At 32.7% G+C, this 20,933-nt stretch overlaps 2 protein-coding genes across 2 annotated transcripts; both read left to right on the top strand.

Annotated features, from left to right (window-relative positions):
• The first annotated feature begins 1,247 nt into the window (after positions 1-1,247).
• LOTGIDRAFT_237306 (hypothetical protein) lies at positions 1,248-17,207 on the top strand. Its single transcript, XM_009046474.1, has 25 exons — positions 1,248-1,402; positions 2,014-2,175; positions 4,793-4,937; positions 5,577-5,811; positions 6,165-6,330; positions 6,810-6,911; positions 7,086-7,175; positions 7,447-7,581; positions 7,781-7,909; positions 8,223-8,308; positions 8,565-8,712; positions 8,925-9,044; positions 9,745-9,807; positions 10,062-10,126; positions 10,512-10,662; positions 10,949-11,125; positions 11,397-11,484; positions 12,104-12,197; positions 12,544-12,643; positions 12,905-13,003; positions 13,639-13,804; positions 14,399-14,504; positions 14,819-15,018; positions 15,340-15,419; positions 15,743-17,207. Exons 3-24 carry the CDS (start codon positions 4,811-4,813, stop codon positions 15,399-15,401), a joined length of 2,709 nt encoding a protein of 902 aa, XP_009044722.1. The 5' UTR covers positions 1,248-1,402; positions 2,014-2,175; positions 4,793-4,810; the 3' UTR covers positions 15,402-15,419; positions 15,743-17,207.
• A 2,885-nt stretch (positions 17,208-20,092) lies between these two features.
• LOTGIDRAFT_89946 (hypothetical protein) lies at positions 20,093-20,248 on the top strand (the record flags this gene model as incomplete). The annotated part of the gene is made up of 1 exon (XM_009046473.1): positions 20,093-20,248. A coding segment is annotated over one exon (156 nt), but the record flags the coding sequence as incomplete, so codon positions are not given.
• Between the last annotated feature and the right edge of the window lie 685 nt (positions 20,249-20,933).

Here is a 20,933-nt window from a genome sequence, read left to right as displayed (position 1 = left end):
TTCAGCACCACTCAGGTGAGGAAAAACTCAGATAACAGCTTATCGCAATCAAAACAATGATAGTGAGCTAATTTCATTCATTCATATCACCAACCAGATTTCTGAAAACAGCTGACACTTGACTTGTCACCATGCACACATTTCATCATTGTTTACACGTGTCTTAAGACATAATTCCATATGGATTGCATAATTAAATTGATAAAGTGCTACACTGGTAGAGCAATCTGATTTATGTGCACTAAAAGACCTCGTTGCTATTGTTTATATTTGTTGAGTTGATGAAAGCCTTAGAATTGACTCCATATTATTGCTCAAAGTTAAAATTTTATTGTGGTTGATGGTGCATATCTGTTGTTAGTCCAAAACTTCTGCCTCTATTCCAGCTGCTGATAGTTATTTTGACAGTTATCAGAAAAACTAGACCCTGTGAAAAGGGGATTTTCCACATTTCAGAAGATGTGTTTTTTCTAACATACTGTTAAATTTCCTTTATGATGACTGTAAATTCGTGTTGGGTTGGGAATCACTGTAACTTTCATTTTGTTAGTATCACTTTACTTTGTGACCATTTGCCTTTGGGATGTGCACACAGTTTTAAATGGCCGATGCGAAATCAGTTTTGTTAAAAAAAACCTTGGAACTGGAGCCGGAAGAAAATGATTCATCTTTCCAAATATATCTGGGTTTTGGAGATCCGAGGTATCTAAATATGGTTAAAATCTCCATTTAACAGGGCCTATTTTTCTGTCTCTACACCAGCAGACATCTGTGCAAATAGCTATCAGAGGCTGGAATAGAGACACAAGAAACTCACCCAGAAGAAATTTTGACAAAAAATTGCTCCATAAGTAAAACATACTTAGATATTGTTCATAATGTTGCCACTATTGATAGGCCTAATTATCTATTCTGGACATTGACTGATGTGAAAAATCAAATAAAATCCTGGTTGGTTTTACAATTTCATGGGTCTGAAAAATAAAATGCTCTATTGATGATAAACATCATTATTATTTCACATATTTATTCTCTTAGAATTTCAGCAAAAAACATTTTCATGGATATTTTCATTTCATAAAAGATATGTTATTGAAATGATATGATTAATTATTTTTAAAATTCTTGACTGTGATCCTTTAAATCAAACAATTGACATTTGATGAAAGTTATGCCATAGAAGATATTTGGATTATTAGTCTTGTGATTCATGGAAGTATTAAAAGATGGTATTGCTGAGATTTTAGTAATTTAAGTGACAGAGATAGGATACAAAGAATGGATTTATAATAACTACTACTCCTCAGAAAAGCGTATCTGGGTGAAACTTGCTGGTTATTTTGTTATGTCACTTTGACTCTTTGTTCAAGCAAAGAGTTTAGGTTTTTGTCTGTTTTGTTAGGTTAAGTAAATGCTATATTTTTATTTTTGAGTGTATGCTGTTTCAGAGCAATGAACAATTATGTATATCATTGAAAAAACAGAGCTTGTCAAGAAAGTTACCACTAAACTGAATTATTACCTGAGGAAAGCAAAAAGAATTAAATTTTTTCTCTATTTTCTAAGGGAATTGAAATATCAATCTTCAAATAGTACTGTTAATCCTAGAATGTCTTTTCTGTTGATAAAAATATAAACATGAGCACACCACATTATATCTTCAAAATCTGTTTTTACAGAGGAAATTTTTCAGCCAAAATTTACGACTTTTTCGTTGGATTATCTGGGAGAGAAATGTGTTTCTTTGCAAATTAACAAAGAATTATTTCTTTTTAAAGGGAAGGCATTCTTAGACTGTACTATTTTGAGGTTGACATTCCTTTTCTCTTACAAGGTATAAGAAAAACTTCAAAAAACTTTTTGCTTTGTTCAGACAATAGTTTTCTGAATGTCCATATTGTGAATAAATTATTGGCCAGTTTAATCCTTGATCTCAACTTGACCCCTAAGTTTTGCTGACTGATTATTGAAAGTATAGGTTAGTATTATGATTCTGATAATGTAATTATGTAGGTTAAAGTGACCCCAGTTGTGTCTCCCTTGTGATTGGTCAACATGTAGAACACTTTTTACAGATTTACTTAATTTAATATCCAGGGTTGGGAAGGCCTGAAGTTTACAAGACAATCCTCCAAATTTTCTTGAAAAGTTGCTCAATTGTGGTCAGATTCCCAGGTAAGTTGAGAAAAATGGATTTATCTCTTGAGTTATTTGTTTGCGTTTGAAATAAGATCAGTTATAAATAAAATTAACATGCTATTCCCCCTTGAAATATGTTGAAACAAAGTTGTGCCAAACTTGCATCACTACAAGTTAGGGATTAAACTTCTCTAGATGCACCACGCTCTCAATAGTACATGTATAATCTTGTTAGTGAATTGTTAAGGTATAAAATTTCTTTTTTGTTTGCTAATTTTTGCATTTGTTATCATTGATGGTTTCAAATATTGATATGAATAATATGTTGCATATGACTTGCAAATATTGAAGTTTATAATTCAATCTGCTTAAATGCTTTTTTTGAAATAAATTTATGATTTCAAGTGAAAAGTTTTGTGAAAAAAATCAAGGACAGTTTAGAAAAAAATGTCAAGGCATGGTGTCATTACATAAGAATCAATATTTTGTTTCTGGTGTTCTAAGCATTACCCTACTTCTAGTAGTTTCTAGGTTTAAAGCTAAAAACATTTAAAATATCAAAGTTATTTTTGTGGTTGTATATATAATATATGTAAGAACTTGGCAATAATTCTCACTTTAGTGTTCTTAAATCTATTAAGCAGAATGCAGTTATATTTTCTAGTCCTTTGTTAGTGCATGATAGTTATAATCAAGTTTAACCGTATTTCCACTGAGTATTGTAAAGCAAAGCTAACTTAGAGCGATCTTTAGTAGGGGGGGGCCTTGCCCCTCTCTGGCCTTTAACTATGGTCATGTTCCGAAGACTATTTACATATATTCAAGGCTAAAATGAACTCCCCAAAATTCCGCACCTGTTTCTTTAAAAGTAGGCTTATATATATGATAGTTTTATCTGATATGAATTTTGATGTATCATATCAGTAGTGTTGGATTAATTGATAAAAGACAAACCCAGTTGTCGACATGTTATCTTTTTCTGAAAATTCAATCAAGGATTTTCCTTAAAGTTAGATTCCCACCAAGTTAAAACATTCTTTGTCAGTGTAAATTTTCTCTTTTGTAACAAGTGAATTTATTTCAAGATCTCAATATAATGTATGTTGTATCCAAGTTTGAAGGACATGCCAACTTGGAGAGATGTACAGTTAGATAACATCATTATCAGCTTTGTGGCTAATCGAGAAAAAGTAAAAATGTAGAGTATATTCTCAAGTGTGTAACAGCATATTATCAATTTTCTCTTGAAAAATATGCTACTTTCTACATTTATATTTAAGTTTTTAAAATTTTATAACTTCTTTCCAAAAATGTGAAACATAAGCTGTGTCTACACTGCCATGAACTGTACTTGGCCCTACTGGCCTATACCAATTTCACTGGGCCACTGGTGAGTCATGGGTACACAGCTGCTCTTCAGTCAACGTTAAACAATGCAATGATTTTGAAGTCGTGATTAATTTTGTTACATTCAAAGCGCAACCGATTCTTAAAAATCTCCAATTTTGTTTTTGAGACACAAAGAAATAAGATTTATATTCTCATGAATATCTGGAGCTCAAACCATTGCAAACACAATGTATTCTATTATGACATTTCGTGCCATAGGGTCAAGGTCATTATTGCGCGTGTACACTTCTCCTTGGGTAAGTGGGCTGTACTTGATCTGAACCGAGACCTCTTCTTGCGAGACTCAGTCTACTTGAAACTAGCACGATGCTGAGCCCTCTCATCCTGTTTACACTGCCACTTTTTCTGCCAAACTGTACCTGGTCTGGGCTCGTCCCATATAACTTGTGGTTGTCTAAACACGGCTTAATTCTTTATCTAGTGTACTTGAACATAGCTAGACTAAGACTGTTTATTCTTGAATGAACTGGTTGTAAGTAAGGATTTACGTAGTGGAGTATGTAGTGCTCTCACACTGCACTTTATTAAGATAACAAAAGCCATCAAAAATAGTTGATAATAAGTTTTTTTATTCACTTGTTTCAGCTGCTTAAAGGTATTGTCTATTACATATTTGTATTCTTTTTATGTTAGTAGGGCTTATCTTGAGTTTTCTTAGAGAAGAGAAATAAAAATTTATCTTGAAAGTACTTTTACTCTGTGAAAGAGGTGATTATTAGTTATTGTATAATTATATTTGAATTCACTGACTGTAATCATCAGTAGGTCTAAAATCTATCTACTGCAGTAATAAAGATTTGAGGTTGCTGTTTTACACTGGCTCAACTAGGGGCACCTCCCTGGGAAGTATTTTTAATTTGTATGCTCTCGTGAATTTTTTTCTAGGGGTGAGGACTTGGCCCCTCTGGTAGTTAAACCACTGTGGTTTATGTAAATGAATTTGCATTTGTTCTCAACACTATAGTTGTAGTCTTCTTTGTGATCCCAAAACAAGATTGATATTGATTAAATTATTATAATCAAATTAAAATGTGAAGTCATTTGGAACAAACTGTTCAATTGATTCAGTGAATACTGTTGCCCAAATCACATCCAGCAGTTTGATTCAACTGTAAAGAATACAACATCTTCTGAAAAAACTATCATTTTCATTGGTTCAGAAGCTTTTTAGACAATCTGTTACAAGATAGAATTGTGTTTGTGTTGAAGTTTGCTTCTTAAAAAGTTAACAAACTAATTTCAGTCTGTGCTGCTGAACAAAATGAAAATAGCTGTGATTGGTCAGAGTTTATTTGGAGCAGAAGTGTATAAATTATTACAGAGAAATGGACATGAAATAGTGGGTGTGTTTACAGTTCCTGATGTAAATGGCAAGGCAGATCCTTTAGGTATGTAGAATATTTACTTTAAAACAAATAAAAGGCTGACAGATAACTAAAAATGTGATGTTACTGTAACTCTAACTTGTTCATGACATTTCAGGTCTGCTATCATGTGTTGTTATGATATATTTGACCAAAAGACAAACTAGCTATAAATAGCTGTGGGAAAATAGAAGATTGGCATAAATCCCCCCTGGAATATTTTGTCTGCCAACATTTTAAGATTAAATATGATATTTTTCTTGAAGTTTGTGAAAGTATTTATTTCTCTATCATCTCTAGTATAATTATCAAGTCGAGTCAAATAACTGCACTCCTTATTGCAGTGGTTCCCAACCTTTTTCAGCCTTCACACCCCTGGACCTGGACCTGGACCTGGACCTTTCACACCCCAAAAATCTGTTACATCCACATTTCCAGCATGATGATGTGAGGTGTTCTCTTAATTCAAAATAAACTCTTCTCCTACACCAGTTGGCCACACCCCTGATGCCCTAGTCCCACACCCCAAAGGGGTGAAAACACCCCAGGTTGGAAACCGGGGTCTTATGTATTTCATAATTTCATAAATAAATACAGATGCTCTGATATGATCCCATTTCAACCAGTAAAAAGTGTTATAGCTTATACCTGTGTCTCTTACAGCGACTGCTGCTGAGAAAGATGGAATAAAAGTATTCAAATATAAAAGATGGCAGTTAAAGAAAGTAGCTTTACCAGAAGTTGTTGAAGAATATAAATCTGTTGGTGCTGAATTAAATGTCTTACCATTTTGTTCTCAATTTATACCAATGGAAGTGATCAACCATCCTAGTAATCAGTCTATAATATATCATCCTTCATTATTACCACTTCACAGAGGAGCGTCTGCTATCAACTGGTATGTTTTGTGAATCATTCTGCTGAAAGCTGCAATTTTTAAGGAAATACTATTGGAACCGCTACACTGTACACTTGATTGTTAATGACATTATAATAAGAATCAAGTTTTGGTTTTCTGGGAAAAAGCATATACTGGTAGTTGTTGGGCGAGACGGAAAATTGAGGTCTTGTAATCTACACGTTGTGGATATTAAAGATCCATTGACAGTTGAAAATTAATATGGTTTTCTTTGCAAAAACCTTCTCATTACACATTGTATGGCATTACCTGTACTCATATGTCCGATCAGGCAAACATCATTAATTTTCATTTTCAATTTCTGTCAATTTCTCTGCTCTTTTATTCTTCAGGACTTTAATGAAGGGAGATAAGCGAGCTGGATTCAGTGTATTTTGGGCTGATGATGGATTAGATACAGGTCCAATCTTATTACAGAAACAAACCTACGTAGATCCTAATGATACTATTGAAAGTATATATAATAGATTTCTTTTTCCTGAAGGTGTTAAAGCCATGGTAAGTCTTAATTACATTATACTGTATCAGAACAATTTCCCACCTTTTCTTTTCTATTTTAGGAGGTTGTAAAGAGGTTTTCTGAGTCTTTATGTGTATCATGCCCTTTTTGGTTTCTGTTTGCATCATTATATTATTTTTCTAGCTGAAGTCTATGTTTTCTGTATAGATAGGACTGCTCAACCCTATATGACATTCCTATTGCAAAAGCTGCTAGTAATATCTAAGGGCCTTTACAATAGCTACGGTGTAAAAATGCTTATTTTAATAAGTGAATCTCCAAGAACCACAGAAGTATTGCTGAGAATTGCAATGATGCAAATTGATGCTTAAATAGATTAGAAAACCTAGGTACAGTCTCTTTGATATTGAGCTCATAATGAGAATTGTATTTACTTGTTCTGGCAGATTCTTCAGTTTGTTTGAAGATTGATATATGTAAATATAAAATAGAATAAGACTATGTGTTTGAATTACAGGGAGAAGCTGTACAGTTAATAGCTGATGGTAAAGCACCTAGAATTGTACAGTCTGAAGACAATGCAACTTATGATGCTTTAATAAAGAAAGATAAAGTTCAGGTATTATTTATTTATTTCTATCTTTTCATAAAAAGAATCCACGACCTTAGAGGAATAACAATGTATGATGATAAAATAAAATAATAAAAATAATATACACCTGAATCAAAAGTGGTAAATTTCATGTAGTATTTAAGTTTTTTTCATTCTGAATTATGTAAATTATGTATTTAGATCAAAATGGACCAAACGGCAGAAGATATTCATAATTTTATACGTGGTAATGATAAAGTACCTGGTTCTTGGACTGTTATTAATGGAGAGGTAAATACTCATTATTATAATTGATAATTGGTTGGCTAGCAATTGTTCCTCTAGTCTTCAAAGTGTTTGTCCGTTTGTGTTATCACATCAAGGTAAGTTTTGGGGTTGAAAACGTAACGTGTTATCTCTTGGTAATGACTGCTTCAATGGTTGCTCGGAATTAAATCACATACATGTCACTAGTAGCGCTCTTGCTATTTTCACTTGAATAAAGGGGTTCATTTTCGGTGCAAATTCCTAGACATCTATTTATAACATTTCTCTTTTTCAGAAAATATCATTATTTGGTTCTAAATTATGGACCAGGATGAAACCTAGAGGTACTGAAATAGATATAGAAGGTGCACCACAGAAAGCTATTGTTCACAAGAAAGGTCTAGTCTTATTTGGTAATGATGGAAAAATGGTAAGAAAATTTTCTTTTCATTTGTACCTAAAGAATTACCTCTCACATAAGAAAAACTGGCTTGAGAGAACTCATTAATTTTAAGCTTGACATAAGCCAATATTTTGACATTTTGAAATTTTGACAGCTTACATTTTAGGGTTTTATTTTTTCATAGAGATCTGCATTGATGTTATACATTGTAGTGTATTTTATTTAGGTTAATGTCAGTCAGCTACAATTTGAAAATGGTAAAATGATTCCAGCCTCTAAATTTGGTAAAGATGATCCTTCCACACAGAAACTGGAACTAACAGCTGAAGAAGAGCAATTGATCAAAAATCTTCAGGTGAGTTTTCTGCTCATCCTTGTTCTACAGAATGGAGGTAACAGGTATCTATTAATTTAAAATATCTGATGGTCACATTAATGTTTATTCGTGTTTAATCTATTAAATTTTTGAATTGCATGCCCATTGAATTGAATGGTCCATTCATTTATGCCCTAAGAAATTGCTGAAAGAAAGTGGATTCTTATTGATGCCAATGATTTTTGTGGGCTAGCACTGTTTTTAGTTTTTATGAGCCTGCAATATGTTCAGAAGACTGTCTACAAACAATTATTGATTGTTTTGTGATTATTGTGTTATTTTTACATCCCAGTCAATATGGAATGGTATTATAAATGTTAATCCTGATGCTACTACAGATTTTTTTAAATGTGGTGCTGGTTCCATGGATGTTATCAGGTAATAAACAGTGTATTATAATTTGAATGTATCCATCTTTTTTATTATGATAGTTCAGGTTCTTCATTAATGGAGCAGAGCAAGCATATTGTAATAATGTAAAATTATCAATTTTGGTGAATTTATATATCCATGCTCACTAACTGTTGACAAATACTGATCTTTCAGTAAAAAAATATGCCTGTCAGAATTCAAGAACAAGTCAAAGGTCATGTATTAAGTATTTTTTTTCTATATTGGGCATTGTATATTACAGATTAATAGAAGAAGTAAAAGAGAAATGTAATGATATAAGATTAGCTGCTGAAGATGTTTATATGAATACAGTATTTGAAGATTTCTCTAATTGTGTTATTAGAAGAGGTAGAGGTATAGAAGATAAAGAGGAACTAGTCTTTGAACCAGTAAGTATTATTCCAAATAGATTCCAAATCTCCGTATACAATCATTTGCTCAATGCTTATCATGGATTATTTAAGGAAGGCAAGATGGCAGATGTCCTAGTTATATCATTTAAGATTTTGGCAAAAAAAAGTTATTTTTGTAACTTTATTATTCTGAGGGGATTATTATATCTAGCAGAATTGAAATGAACAGAATTTGGTGTTATTTCTAGGTCAAATTAAGAGCTAATAACATGGATATTAGTTTTCCTAATCAAGCTTTTATTGAAAATGAATTTGTTGATGCATCAAATGGACAAACCTATGATACTATTAATCCTACAGATGAATCAGTAAGTATTTTATATGTGCGCCAGTATGAAGTGAATGTAACCAAGCTATTTGAATGGTCTAACCTGAAAGTCCAGGGTTCAATCCTGGCATAAGTCGAGTTATGTCTTTCAACCTTGTTTCTCCTGTCAATAAGACAGGTTGAAGGTGCTGACATGAACAAGCATGCTTCCTGTCCAAACCTTGCCCCCATTCACCGTACTTCCTCGAGACCTTGGTAATACAAGTGAGAGAAATTATATTAATAGCTAAATATTGGCCTTTCAAAATTAAGCCTGCAATATTTCTAGGAAATATCAGCCTATCAAATTAACCACTGATTGAATGTGATTAAATGTTTTGATTAATATGTATGATACAGAATTTAGTAAGATTTTCAGTCAAGAATTCAAGCTCACAGAAAATGAAACCCCACTGTGTTTTGTTTACATGACCGTCATTTCTTCAACTGCACGCGATCTGATTGGTCAGCTTTAATATAGCACCAATCTTATTTTAATACAGGTTACGATGACTTCGGGCTGTGCATGTTAAGACAAAACAATTTAGAATAGTAAAAGAGTAGGCTAGTGGTGCTGTCTTAACAAAATTTGGTCATTGCACAGTGCATCATGTTGCCAATCTTCATTAGTCCAATCAGGTATAGAAGAGTAGGACATATCATGATTTTGTATGTTTCTAAAGGTATATAATATTTTGTAGGTTATATGTAAAGTAGCTAAAGCTACTAAAGTAGATATTAACAGAGCAGTTGAGTCAGCTAAGGTTAGATATTTTTTTCTCATCAGGAATATTTGTCCAAGTTGCAGGGTGCAATTGAGGCAATCTTATGGTGCCAATGAACGTTTTTGGGAAATGGTTAACCAATATTCATTTGGTGGCAATGGAATTTATTCAAACCATGAAATAAAATTTTTTTTTGCAGATATGGCTTTAATCAGCTAAAACACAAACACTGTTATTATAGGAATATGTGTTATATTGATATATATTGTATGAAACTTGTATTACTATTACAGGAAGCTTTTGAAGAGGGACCATGGGGTACTATGAATGCTAGAGATAGAGGAGCTCTCATGTACAGGTAACATAATTGAAATATTGAATGAAATTCAACTAAAAATAGTGATCTGAGAGAGGAAAAGATAAAATATATTTTACACTGATGATAATTATAGGTTCATAGCTGGTCCTTGGCCAAACATCTTTGATTATGTGTATCCATTTACAGCTGAGTTAACTGCTGTTATGAGTGAAGATGACTTATTCAACACTCTAATGGCTCCAGAACTCATGTTTAATGTTCAAATGTTAAACACCAGGCAAGATCTTGCAGTCTTTCTCTGAAAACTAGGTCTTATTAAGAAAATATGTAACAGGATTCAGTTCCTATATAAGTTTTAGTATGTTAGTGTAGTTTATCAATAGTTGATAGTGAAGAAATCTTTATTCAAAATATATGATTTTAGACTAGCTGATTTAATGGAGGAACATCAAGAAGAACTAGCTACTATAGAAACACTAGATTCTGGTGCTGTTTATACATTAGCTTTAAAAACACATGTTGGTATGTCTATACAGACGTTTAGATACTTTGCTGGCTGGTGTGACAAAATACAGGTAAGTCTTTCAAGGAGTGGATATTATAAATACTCTTACAGATGGACTCATTTATTTTATCAAAATGAAAATGCTAATTCTTATATGAATAGAAAGTAGAGGTGTTCTAATGAATTGGAAAAATACCAGTTTGTCTCACATGTCATAATTAATTCATAATTAGCTAAATAAGAAAAGAATTACCGGCAGAATTCCAATGAGTCACAAATCAAGAAAGAACTGCTGGATAGATATATTTGTGAAATTCTGCTTTCCATTATATATGTTTAAATATTTGTTGTTTCAGGGTTTAACTATACCAGTGAACCATGCTAGACCCAATAAAAATTTAACCTACACAAAACGAGAACCTATTGGTGTTTGTGGTATTGTTGTTCCCTGGAACTATCCTCTCATGATGTTAGCATGGAAAATGGCTGCATGTCTTGCAGCTGGCAATGTAGTTGTCTTAAAACCAGCTCAGGTTGGTACAAGGTTTTAATATTTTTTCTCAAGAATTGAAAGTATAATAAGGCTGATGTGTGTCTGCTATATTTTTAGTAAGATTGGTCATCTTAAACAGGATTCAACTTTTTATTTACTCATAGAGACAATTTTGGCAGTTGATGATTCCTTAAGTCATATTTTATAGTATCAGAATTGTTTTTCTTGCCTTGAGCAAAATTTGAATCTGGGCATTTTTTGAGCTAATCTTATATATATATATGGAGTAAGACCCATTGTTCTTTTTTAAGGTCACACCATTAACAGCCTTAAAGTTTGCTGAATTATCAGTTAAAGCTGGATTCCCACCAGGTGTTATTAATATATTACCAGGTTCAGGTCAGTCTCAATATGTGCTCAATATAAACATTAGGGAAGACTATGTCCACTCTACAGTAAGACCATGAACTTAGATTTGGGGTACAAGTTATTTTTTTCGAGGAAGGGTCTGGTGAGTTTGGGCAATTGTAGTGGTTGTGCTAAGAGAAGCATTTGATATGTTTGGTACACTCCTATTTAACGGGGACAGTACAGAATAAGTTATCTGTATATGTTTGGTACAGGAGTAAAATAAAGAATGATGATATCCACCATGACATGATTTCAATTAATAAGTTATAGTTGAAGTCTTTAAAATATTATCAGACATTTTTTTTCATGCATTAAACTTATTAAATGGATATGAAGGATGAATATCTCTATAATTTCATAGCCTGATGTTACTTTCTTCTCAACATTGCTAATAACAATAATTGAGGTGAAAAGAATTGACTTTCAAAAGCATTGGCCATGCCATTTATAATTTTCTTACCATGAAGAGAATTCAAACGTGTTTGCAGCTAATCACACGGCAGACGACAATCCAACCTGCTACCGACTGAGCTGTAGGGTAGGGTATCACACAATTCCACGAGAGAAGATTGCTTGCTTTAGAAATACCAAAGGAATTTCTTTGTAGGTTCTGTGATAGGACAAGCTCTATCTGATCATCCTGATGTAAGGAAATTAGGTTTTACTGGTTCTACACCTATTGGTAAAACTATCATGGAGAGGTATGTTAGATTAGAGTAAAGAATTCATGTATAGGTTTAATTTTTTTCTATGTAAAGTAAGAAAGCTCATAAACCATATTTTTATGACCTTCTCATGTCAATACCAGAAAGACTCAGTTTGAGCATTTGAAACTATACATGATTTCATTTAGATGATGGTTTTGGGTTCTAATCTAGGTTGGCATGTGAAACTCTAGTGACCATGAAGAAGCCATTTTTCCTCATTAAAAGCATCAGTAAGTTTGGATGTCATATTTTTTCCTAATTTTTGTTTTATGTATTGTAAAAGCGTCCCTGAAAGTCTAATAAATCCTATATTTTTACTATTATTATCTTTCTATTGTAGTTGTGCTAGAAGTAATTTAAAGAAAGTCTCTCTAGAATTAGGAGGTAAATCACCTCTAGTTATATTTAGTGATTGTGATTTAGAAAAAGCTGTTCGAATGGTGAGTACCCAATGTCTTTGAAATCAATTATCTAAATTCATATAATGTGCTCAATGAAATTCAAATATATTGCAACAACCATTTTTTGGGGTTTTAAATAAATTATTAAATGAATATAAGTTTTTATCCACTGATTGTCTGGAATCTGCTTAACTAACAAACTCGATGAGGGGTAAAATGATGCCCAAGAAGTATATGCAATTTTGCAATTGATTTCTCACAGTATACTAATTAATTCTTTTTTTTTTTTTATCTTACCAGGGATGTAGTTCTGTGTTTTTCAATAAAGGAGAGAACTGTATAGCTGCTGGTAGATTGTTTGTAGAAGAATCTATACATGATGAATTCTTAGCAAGAGTGGTAAATATTATCATTCTTTATTTGACTCCTGTACCAAACATATACAGAAAACTTACTCTGTACTATTACCGTTAAATAGGAGTGTACCAAACATATCTAATGCTTCTCTTAGCACAACCACTACAATTGCCCAAACCCACCACCCCCCTCTACTTTAACCAATCAAATTCCTTCAATCTCTTGCAAAACTCCAACACTGGAGAAGGTGTAAATTTGATTGGTTAAAGCAGGTTAGGTCAAAAAGTTAATTTGACGAATGTTCAAGTGACTGTATAAAATATAAAAACTAATAAGAAAACTAAATAAAAGTTGGGTCTAATTTTATGTAGACTGTTTGCGACCCAGCTTATTAATGACTTGTGCCACATATGCTGTTACTTGGCATACTGAACACAAATTCCACATGTTTTGAAACTCACTTTAGTAAAAACTTCTTGAAAAAGGGAACTGAAAGAAGAAATTGAACTCAAATGCTATCATGTTCATAGGTTATACTCATTTCTTAGGTTACTATACTGTGTCAGTGGTACATGTCTAATGTTCTAGTGTATCAATTGTGTTAATACATGCTGAGGAGGTATCTCTCAGCACACTCTTATTATAAGACTCTCTATGATTGTACTATGCTTAAATAGTTAGAAGAAATAAAGAAGATGAAAATTGGGGACCCATTAGATAGATCAACAGATCATGGTCCACAGAATCATAGGGCACATTTTGAAAAATTATTAGAATACTGTGATATTGGTGTGAAAGAAGGTGCTACTCTAGTCACTGGTGGTAAACCAGCAGACAGACCAGGTAAGGTTGATTTTTCTATGAGGTTGTCCTATGTTACAATTCTTATTCCAGTTCTTAAGGGAAACACTCAATTAAAGAGTTCTGGATGGGTTGAATTCTGTCTGCACCTGCTATACCTTTGGAATGTATGGAATGCTTTCTGAAGTCTGTTCCAACTTGTTTTATTGAATGTCCAGTTGATTCCATGAATCCCTAACGTGCAGAACTTCCCAATCAAGTGGCTTCATGAAATGATCTTGGACAGTAATTGGACAGGTGCACCATTTTTGGGAGTTGATTCGAGTCTTGAATATATGTCTTCAGAAGTACTAGAAATGTATGAAAATTCCTTCAAAAATATCTCAAACTAGGAATTTCACTTTCCAATTTCTATGGATGTCTTTTCTATATATTATGGCAGTGTTTCAAGAAAAGACAACTCATCTTTGTAACATTCGATTGCGGATAATTTTGGACACACATGGATTTGAAGGCTCAAATTATTGCTGATTGGCTTAGCTAAAAAAAAATCCTGTTTCTGAAACAATGGTAAGATTCAACAGGACAGTGGAATATAGATAACTGAACATGATGGGATCATCTTATATATTTCAGGGTTATTTTTAGAACCAACTGTATTTACTGATGTAGAAGATCACATGATGATTGCTATTGAAGAATCTTTTGGTCCTATTATGATAATATCTAAATTTATTGATGGGTAGGTGTAATATATCATTAAAATGTTTAAGGAGCTAAGGGGTCTTCATTTTCCGAGGGATTGAACCAAGATTAGAGACTAGTTTCTGGACTGAAATTTACACATTTTACTTCCAAAGCTACGTTTGATTCAAAAAACTCATCAACTATTTATGAGAGGTATGCAGAAATGGGTGCTTCAAATAGGCCATCGACATTTTGGTAGTCCATAATGCAATAGGTATGCCATGAAAACCCAATTCATTTACACCTTCATACGTAACAAGACAATCAGGTTTTTGAAAGCCATGATGAAATTCTTTTTTTTTCATATAGAGATATAGAAGGAATGTTAAAAAGAGCTAATAATACAGAATTTGGGTTGGCCTCTGGTGTTTTTACTAAAGATATTAATAAAGCTATGCATGTAGCTGATAGTCTACAAGCTGGTACTGTATTTGTAAATACATACAATAAAACAGACGTTGCTGCACCATTTGGTGGATTTAAACAATCTGGGTTCGGGAAAGATTTGGGTAAGTATTGTTGTAAAAGATCAAAGCCAACTTCAAGGGTGCTGACCAACTGGGGGACTCTGATGCCGAATAGAAAGTCGTGAAAATTGAGACAAACAGTGCATTGCAGATAAAGACTATGAATAAAACTTCTAAACATTCTATTTTAGTGGATTTCATGCCTCAAAAGTAATGAAATACTGATTCTGAGAATACAGTCATTGTTTAATTATGCCACTTTTTTCTTGCTTTCATATCATTTGATCCAATGACAGAGTTATAAAATGGGAGAATATGAAATGGGAGATGTATATCATATATTTTCATTTATTAATTGTACAGGTCAAGAAGCATTAAATGAATATCTGAAAACTAAAGCAGTAACATTAGAATATAACAGTTAATATATTATAGAATTATGTGTAAGTATATTTTGTCATCTCTCTTGCTGTTATTTGGACAATCTTATTGTTCTCTCTCATTGACTGGCACAATGCTGCAGGGGTCTCCTATGCCCAGAATGGTGTAGTTAACTGGAATGATTGAGGTGACTTCTTCCTTACTTTCTCTGACACTCCTAGACCCAACTATAGACCCCAGGATTTAAGTAGGGTGGTGTAGTTAACTGAAAACCTTTTTACAATCCCTTTAACATGTTTTCAAATTTTATTATGTCTTAAACCTTGAGTATAAGAAACAGGAAGCCATACATAATATACTTCACAATCTTATTACTTTCTTTCAGATTGAAAAGGAAACCAAAAAAGGGACCAATGTGCAGCTGACATAAATTGCATTGTATATTATTGGTTTATCAAAGCTTCAAATTTTCTGTAACTTATAAAATATGTCTCATAATTAATTTTGACTAGTCTTTGAAAATGCTTTTGTTAGAGTACCTTTACTTTTAACCTAGTGTTGATTGAAATTAACTGATCTCAATATTCCATTGGATGTAAAAAGTTTAGTCCAGTAATTGACAATAATAAGCTTTATTGGAGCAAGTAGTTTCAATATTATAACAATATACTAACACTGGTTACTTAGGGTTTTATTCAATCTAGGAATCAGCTGATCTTGAAATTCTAACAAGTTCTTTCTTAACTGACTATCGTTATGCTAATACAAAACAAAAACCCATTCAAATAGCCTTATTTTGTACATACCTTATATAATTCATATGATCTATGCATTTTACTATATTTCTTGATTATACAATATTGTATCAAATTTTCATAGATGAATGCATAAATTAAGGGTTTGGAATGAGACTTGTGTTGTAGGCTATTTAAAGCTCCTGCTTGTAAGTTCAAATGAAATATATAAAATATTCATGTTAGAAATATATACAGTAGGAAAATCTATTTATTTATTTAATTTAAATTGTAAGCCAATTTCAGTGTTGTGCTTAGGCTGACTTATTTAATCTCAAATTGATGCACTGTAATAGTACAAAATTGAAATGAAATGAATGGAGTTTTATATCCTACTTTTCTGCACCATATGGGCTAATCAAGACGGGCAATGCCATGCGGGGTGCAATAAGGGAAATTTTGTCAGGACAGCTGCATTAGCCTGCTCTTTTCGCTTTCCAACTGACGAGCGATCTTAAACGGTAGGCTACAAGAGATGGCATTAAACATTATGTACTGTAATACAATCAGTCAGTTGAATGTCAAAACTTCATATGTTTGTTAAAGAAATACTACCTCTTAGAATGAATTTAGAGTATTATGTAACAAACTTGGTCAGTAAGGGTAAATATTCATCAGTGGACTTCATCTGGTGTCATAACTATACGACAGAGTCCCTCTCTAATTTGATAATTACCTAAGCCAGGTGGTATTTCATTAATGCGTTTTTTGTTGTGATTGTTTCTATCAACAATATTTTTTTATTTAGACTTTTATTCAAAAAAACTTGTTATTTGTGTATTGTATGTTAAAGAGAAGTGTTATGTTAAAGAAATGTTTTAGTCCATGTTAGTGGGATTCTTCTGGTGCTTGTCTTATTTATCTTTTTATATATTCTTAAAGGGATGTAGCTTTATTATCAGATAGTCAATTGTCTCTTCAACTTTGCAAAACTTACATATTTTACCATTTTTCACTGTAGCAGGTAAACCTTGCTTGTGTGACTAAGGTAATACATATTCATTATGTCTTGTAACCTGCCAATCAACAATCTTGCACATTGCCATTTTGTTTTGTAAATATGTACACATATAGTACATTTTAATTGGTCAAAATTCACCACCTCATACAGACTATTTTTATGGTTTATGCATAATGCTTAATGCTTATGTGATTCTCATTTTGTATGTGATCTCAATGATCAAGATTCAATTCGGCATGTGAGAGAAATTTCTTATTATAAACAATAACGATTGGTGCAGGTGATAATTAGATAACCATATACCTTTAATATTGTACATATTTGTTGAATATTTGTATTTTTAAAATGATTTTCACTTATTCACAACCACTTATTAATTTCAAAGGAAATTTATCACCACTGATGAAACCATGATTTAATTACCATGTAATTGTGAATACAGTGCACACCCCTTATTAGGGTATGATACTGGTGTTATTATAATCCTGACCTGTTGTTCAAGTCTGAAAATATATGACACTGAAATTCCTGGTTTAGTTAAAATAAAAAAAAGACATTGTTAAAGACTGCACATTTTTTGTTCCCAGTGGATAAGCATATTATTATTTTGTTGTAAGGACTAGGTCACTGTTGTAATAAATATAATAATTGTGTAATTTGATACGTATTTTACAATTTTTAATAATTGTATTGTATCATTTAGAGATTATAAACTTACTTTTTATCTTCTTTGTTTTTTGATTAAGATTAAATTGAATTGTTATTTGAATAACTATATTTGCTATGCTTCACGATTAATATGTGAATTGTTAAAGTGAGAGAATTGTTAATCTGTTTTTATTTTGATAATGAATGTTGACTGTATGCCAAAGTGTTCAAGACCTAAAGTGTTGAGTGTTGTATTTCCTTACAACAAACACAGATTTCAATTGATGTTCCATTGGCTTATTCCATTGCTTGTAAATTATAACTGCTGATGTGATAATTTAAACTTATGTATCTTGACACCAAACTGATAGATGGGTGTGTTTTATCTGCCCAAATAGTGGGTGTGTAGCGGCCATATTTCTTCAACAAGTAAGGTGACTGCTGTAATATGGCCAGCCGACAAATTATTTTAATAATTAATATTAGCCTAATCAGAGCATGAACCAAATGTTAAGTATAATAACATATTATGTTATATATTTCATTATTAAAATATATTTCTTTTTAAGGAAATTCTGATGATATTAAATTGAAATGAATTGGAAACATATGTTAAGATTAATTAATCTGAATCGCCAGTTAAGTGAAATTCATTTTACCAGATCACTATCTGAAAGTCTTCCGGTCATGTTTGTCCATAGGCTCACATCTGAACCCTTCAAAATCTTTCAGGCATACCAGCCTGCTCCCCCCAGCTATTAACAGATATTTTTCATGGGGCCATGAGCCCTAAGATCTTAGGCTGGCCCAGCTTTGGCCCTAAAACTCAAATTACTGGTGACTGATATTGAGTTCCTAAATGCATGATGCTGTTAACCTGGTTCTCAATCTAATAATTCATAGAAACGCCACTCGCTAGCCTACTTACAACATGAAGAATTCATATTGCTATCTTTACAATGTCAAGCTATTTCGTCTTGAAGGGGTTGAAAAGAGGTTTCCTAAATTCCTTATGTGCATGGAGGACACTGATAACATCAATTTACAAATTGACATTGCTTGACATTGTGGAGCATGCATATTTGGTGCTGTGGGGATCATTCCATGAAATAACATGACCTAATGCTTGACCTTAGTATTTACAAGAAAACTATTATTTTCCGGATAAATAATGCTAACTGAACAGAGAACTGACATGATTAATACAACCAAGTCAAAAGAGAAAGAAAAAGTGATCAAGATAAGAGACCAGATCAATATCAAGTGGAGATAATAAGATTATGCGATTCAGTAATTATGTACAAACCAGTACAGACCACAATGATTTTAATCAATATTTATTACTTTTTAACTTAAATGAATTGTGGTTTCACATCTTACTGAGAACTAAAGAAACGATTCTAGAACCTCCGACACGTCTGTCTTTCGGTGGCAGAGAAATTTGGCGCGAAACCATCGTACTTTCAAGGTCATATTCAGATTTGGGATTAAAAAAGGAGTTTGACTGACTCAACTGTCGGGGTCGAATTCCAAATGCGACTGACAATGACATTATGACAGGGGCAAGGGGCGGGGGTGTATCTAGAAAATACCTGAGGGGATGACCGAAAATAAGAGGTGCCTCTGCAAAGTGTGGAAACCCCTTGAGGTCAAGAGACTTGAGGCCCCGAGAAGCCAACGGAATTTAGATGACCTGAGATAAATTTTGAGCATTAAGAGGGCTTAATTTTCACTTCAAAAGAATACCTTTCACAATCCTAAATATGCTACTGACAGAGGGGTAAATACACGTCGATTTTTTTTTCTGCAAGGTCAAACTTGAAGGTTATTCCGTTGTGACTGTTATTTCAGCAATGATACTGAATTATACTTTAATCAGCTCGCGTTATTCTTATGGTTGAATTATTCTTAATGCGAAATAAAAACTCATCAAACTACTTTTTACGTGTAGAAATAATTGTATAGAAGGTTGAATGGTTAAATGGCAATAATAACAAGAAAGGCACGAAATGTAGAGTCTCACAGCTGTTATGTATGTGTGGTGGATAGCGTTCAATAAGCCACTTTCATTTCGCTTTTATACATGATTACTCTATCGTAGAGCTACTGGCTTTTACTGTCGCAGTATGCGGTAATATTAGTTCCATTTCTTCCATTGGAGCTCTGTAGACAAGGAGAGAAAGTTGACAGTCGAAAACAGAACATCGTAAACATGGATGTAGATAACAGAACAGGGGACAACCCTTCTCCAAATTACACAAAACCTGAACAGAAATTTATAGATGAAGTGAATTCAACAGAAACACCGAAAAAAGAAAAAGTGAATTTTTGGAAACTGTTTAAAGAAAATTGGTTTTATGTCGTAACATATTGCTTGGTGTTCGGTAGTTTTGGAGTGTGTGTCGGATTTTTAGGACCCACAGTCTTTGATCTGGGTTGTCAAACACAAAGTAACTTAAAAAGTATGAGTTGGGTGTTTTTTGTTCAACTTATTTTAACTTTGATAGGATCTATATCCGCTGGATGTCTAGCTTCAAGGTAAGAATTTCTGATCTATTTTCTATTGAGGGAAAAGATACATACCCTAGAATAAATCATTGTTTTTTTTTTTGGAAAGTAAGAAAAGTCCAATCCCACATTCTTTAACTACAAACTTGCCAATTATATAACGGTACAGAATATAAGTGTATGAATTTCTAGAGGAAGTAAAGGAAACAAATTTGAGTTTTGTACCCTTTTGCCAGTGACTGGAGGTACAAATAGAGCACAGACTGATTCAATTGGGGAACAATTGTCTATGTTGAATCCAAATTGTGGCAGGCTTTAGAAGAGCACAAAGCTTGTTTTTGAAAAAAAAAAGGGTATCCTTCCTGATGCCACCACTGGTGTTTTGAAATTAACAGATTCCAAAGCCTATGTTAAGTGTCACTGAGACCCCCGTTACCTTCTCTAAAATAATATGAGTCATGAATGAAAGGTTTTGATATATATTCACAAAAGGATTACAGTAAATCACCAAAGTAGAGAAAATTTACCAGTAAGTTATATTTAAGTGATAACAGTGAAAAAATATTCAATTGAGATATATTTGTAATCCAAAGAAATTCAGTTTATCTTTTAAGTTTTCTTGTGATTTGGACAGCTGGCCATTGAGTTGACCTAAATACTGGTAT

The sequence above is a fragment of the Lottia gigantea genome (assembly GCF_000327385.1).
Source record: "Lottia gigantea unplaced genomic scaffold LOTGIsca_102, whole genome shotgun sequence".
In the NCBI taxonomy this organism is placed as follows: Eukaryota; Metazoa; Mollusca; class Gastropoda; family Lottiidae; genus Lottia; species Lottia gigantea.
Note: the sequence above shows the minus strand (reverse complement) of the source record. Positions and strands in the feature narration are given on the sequence as shown.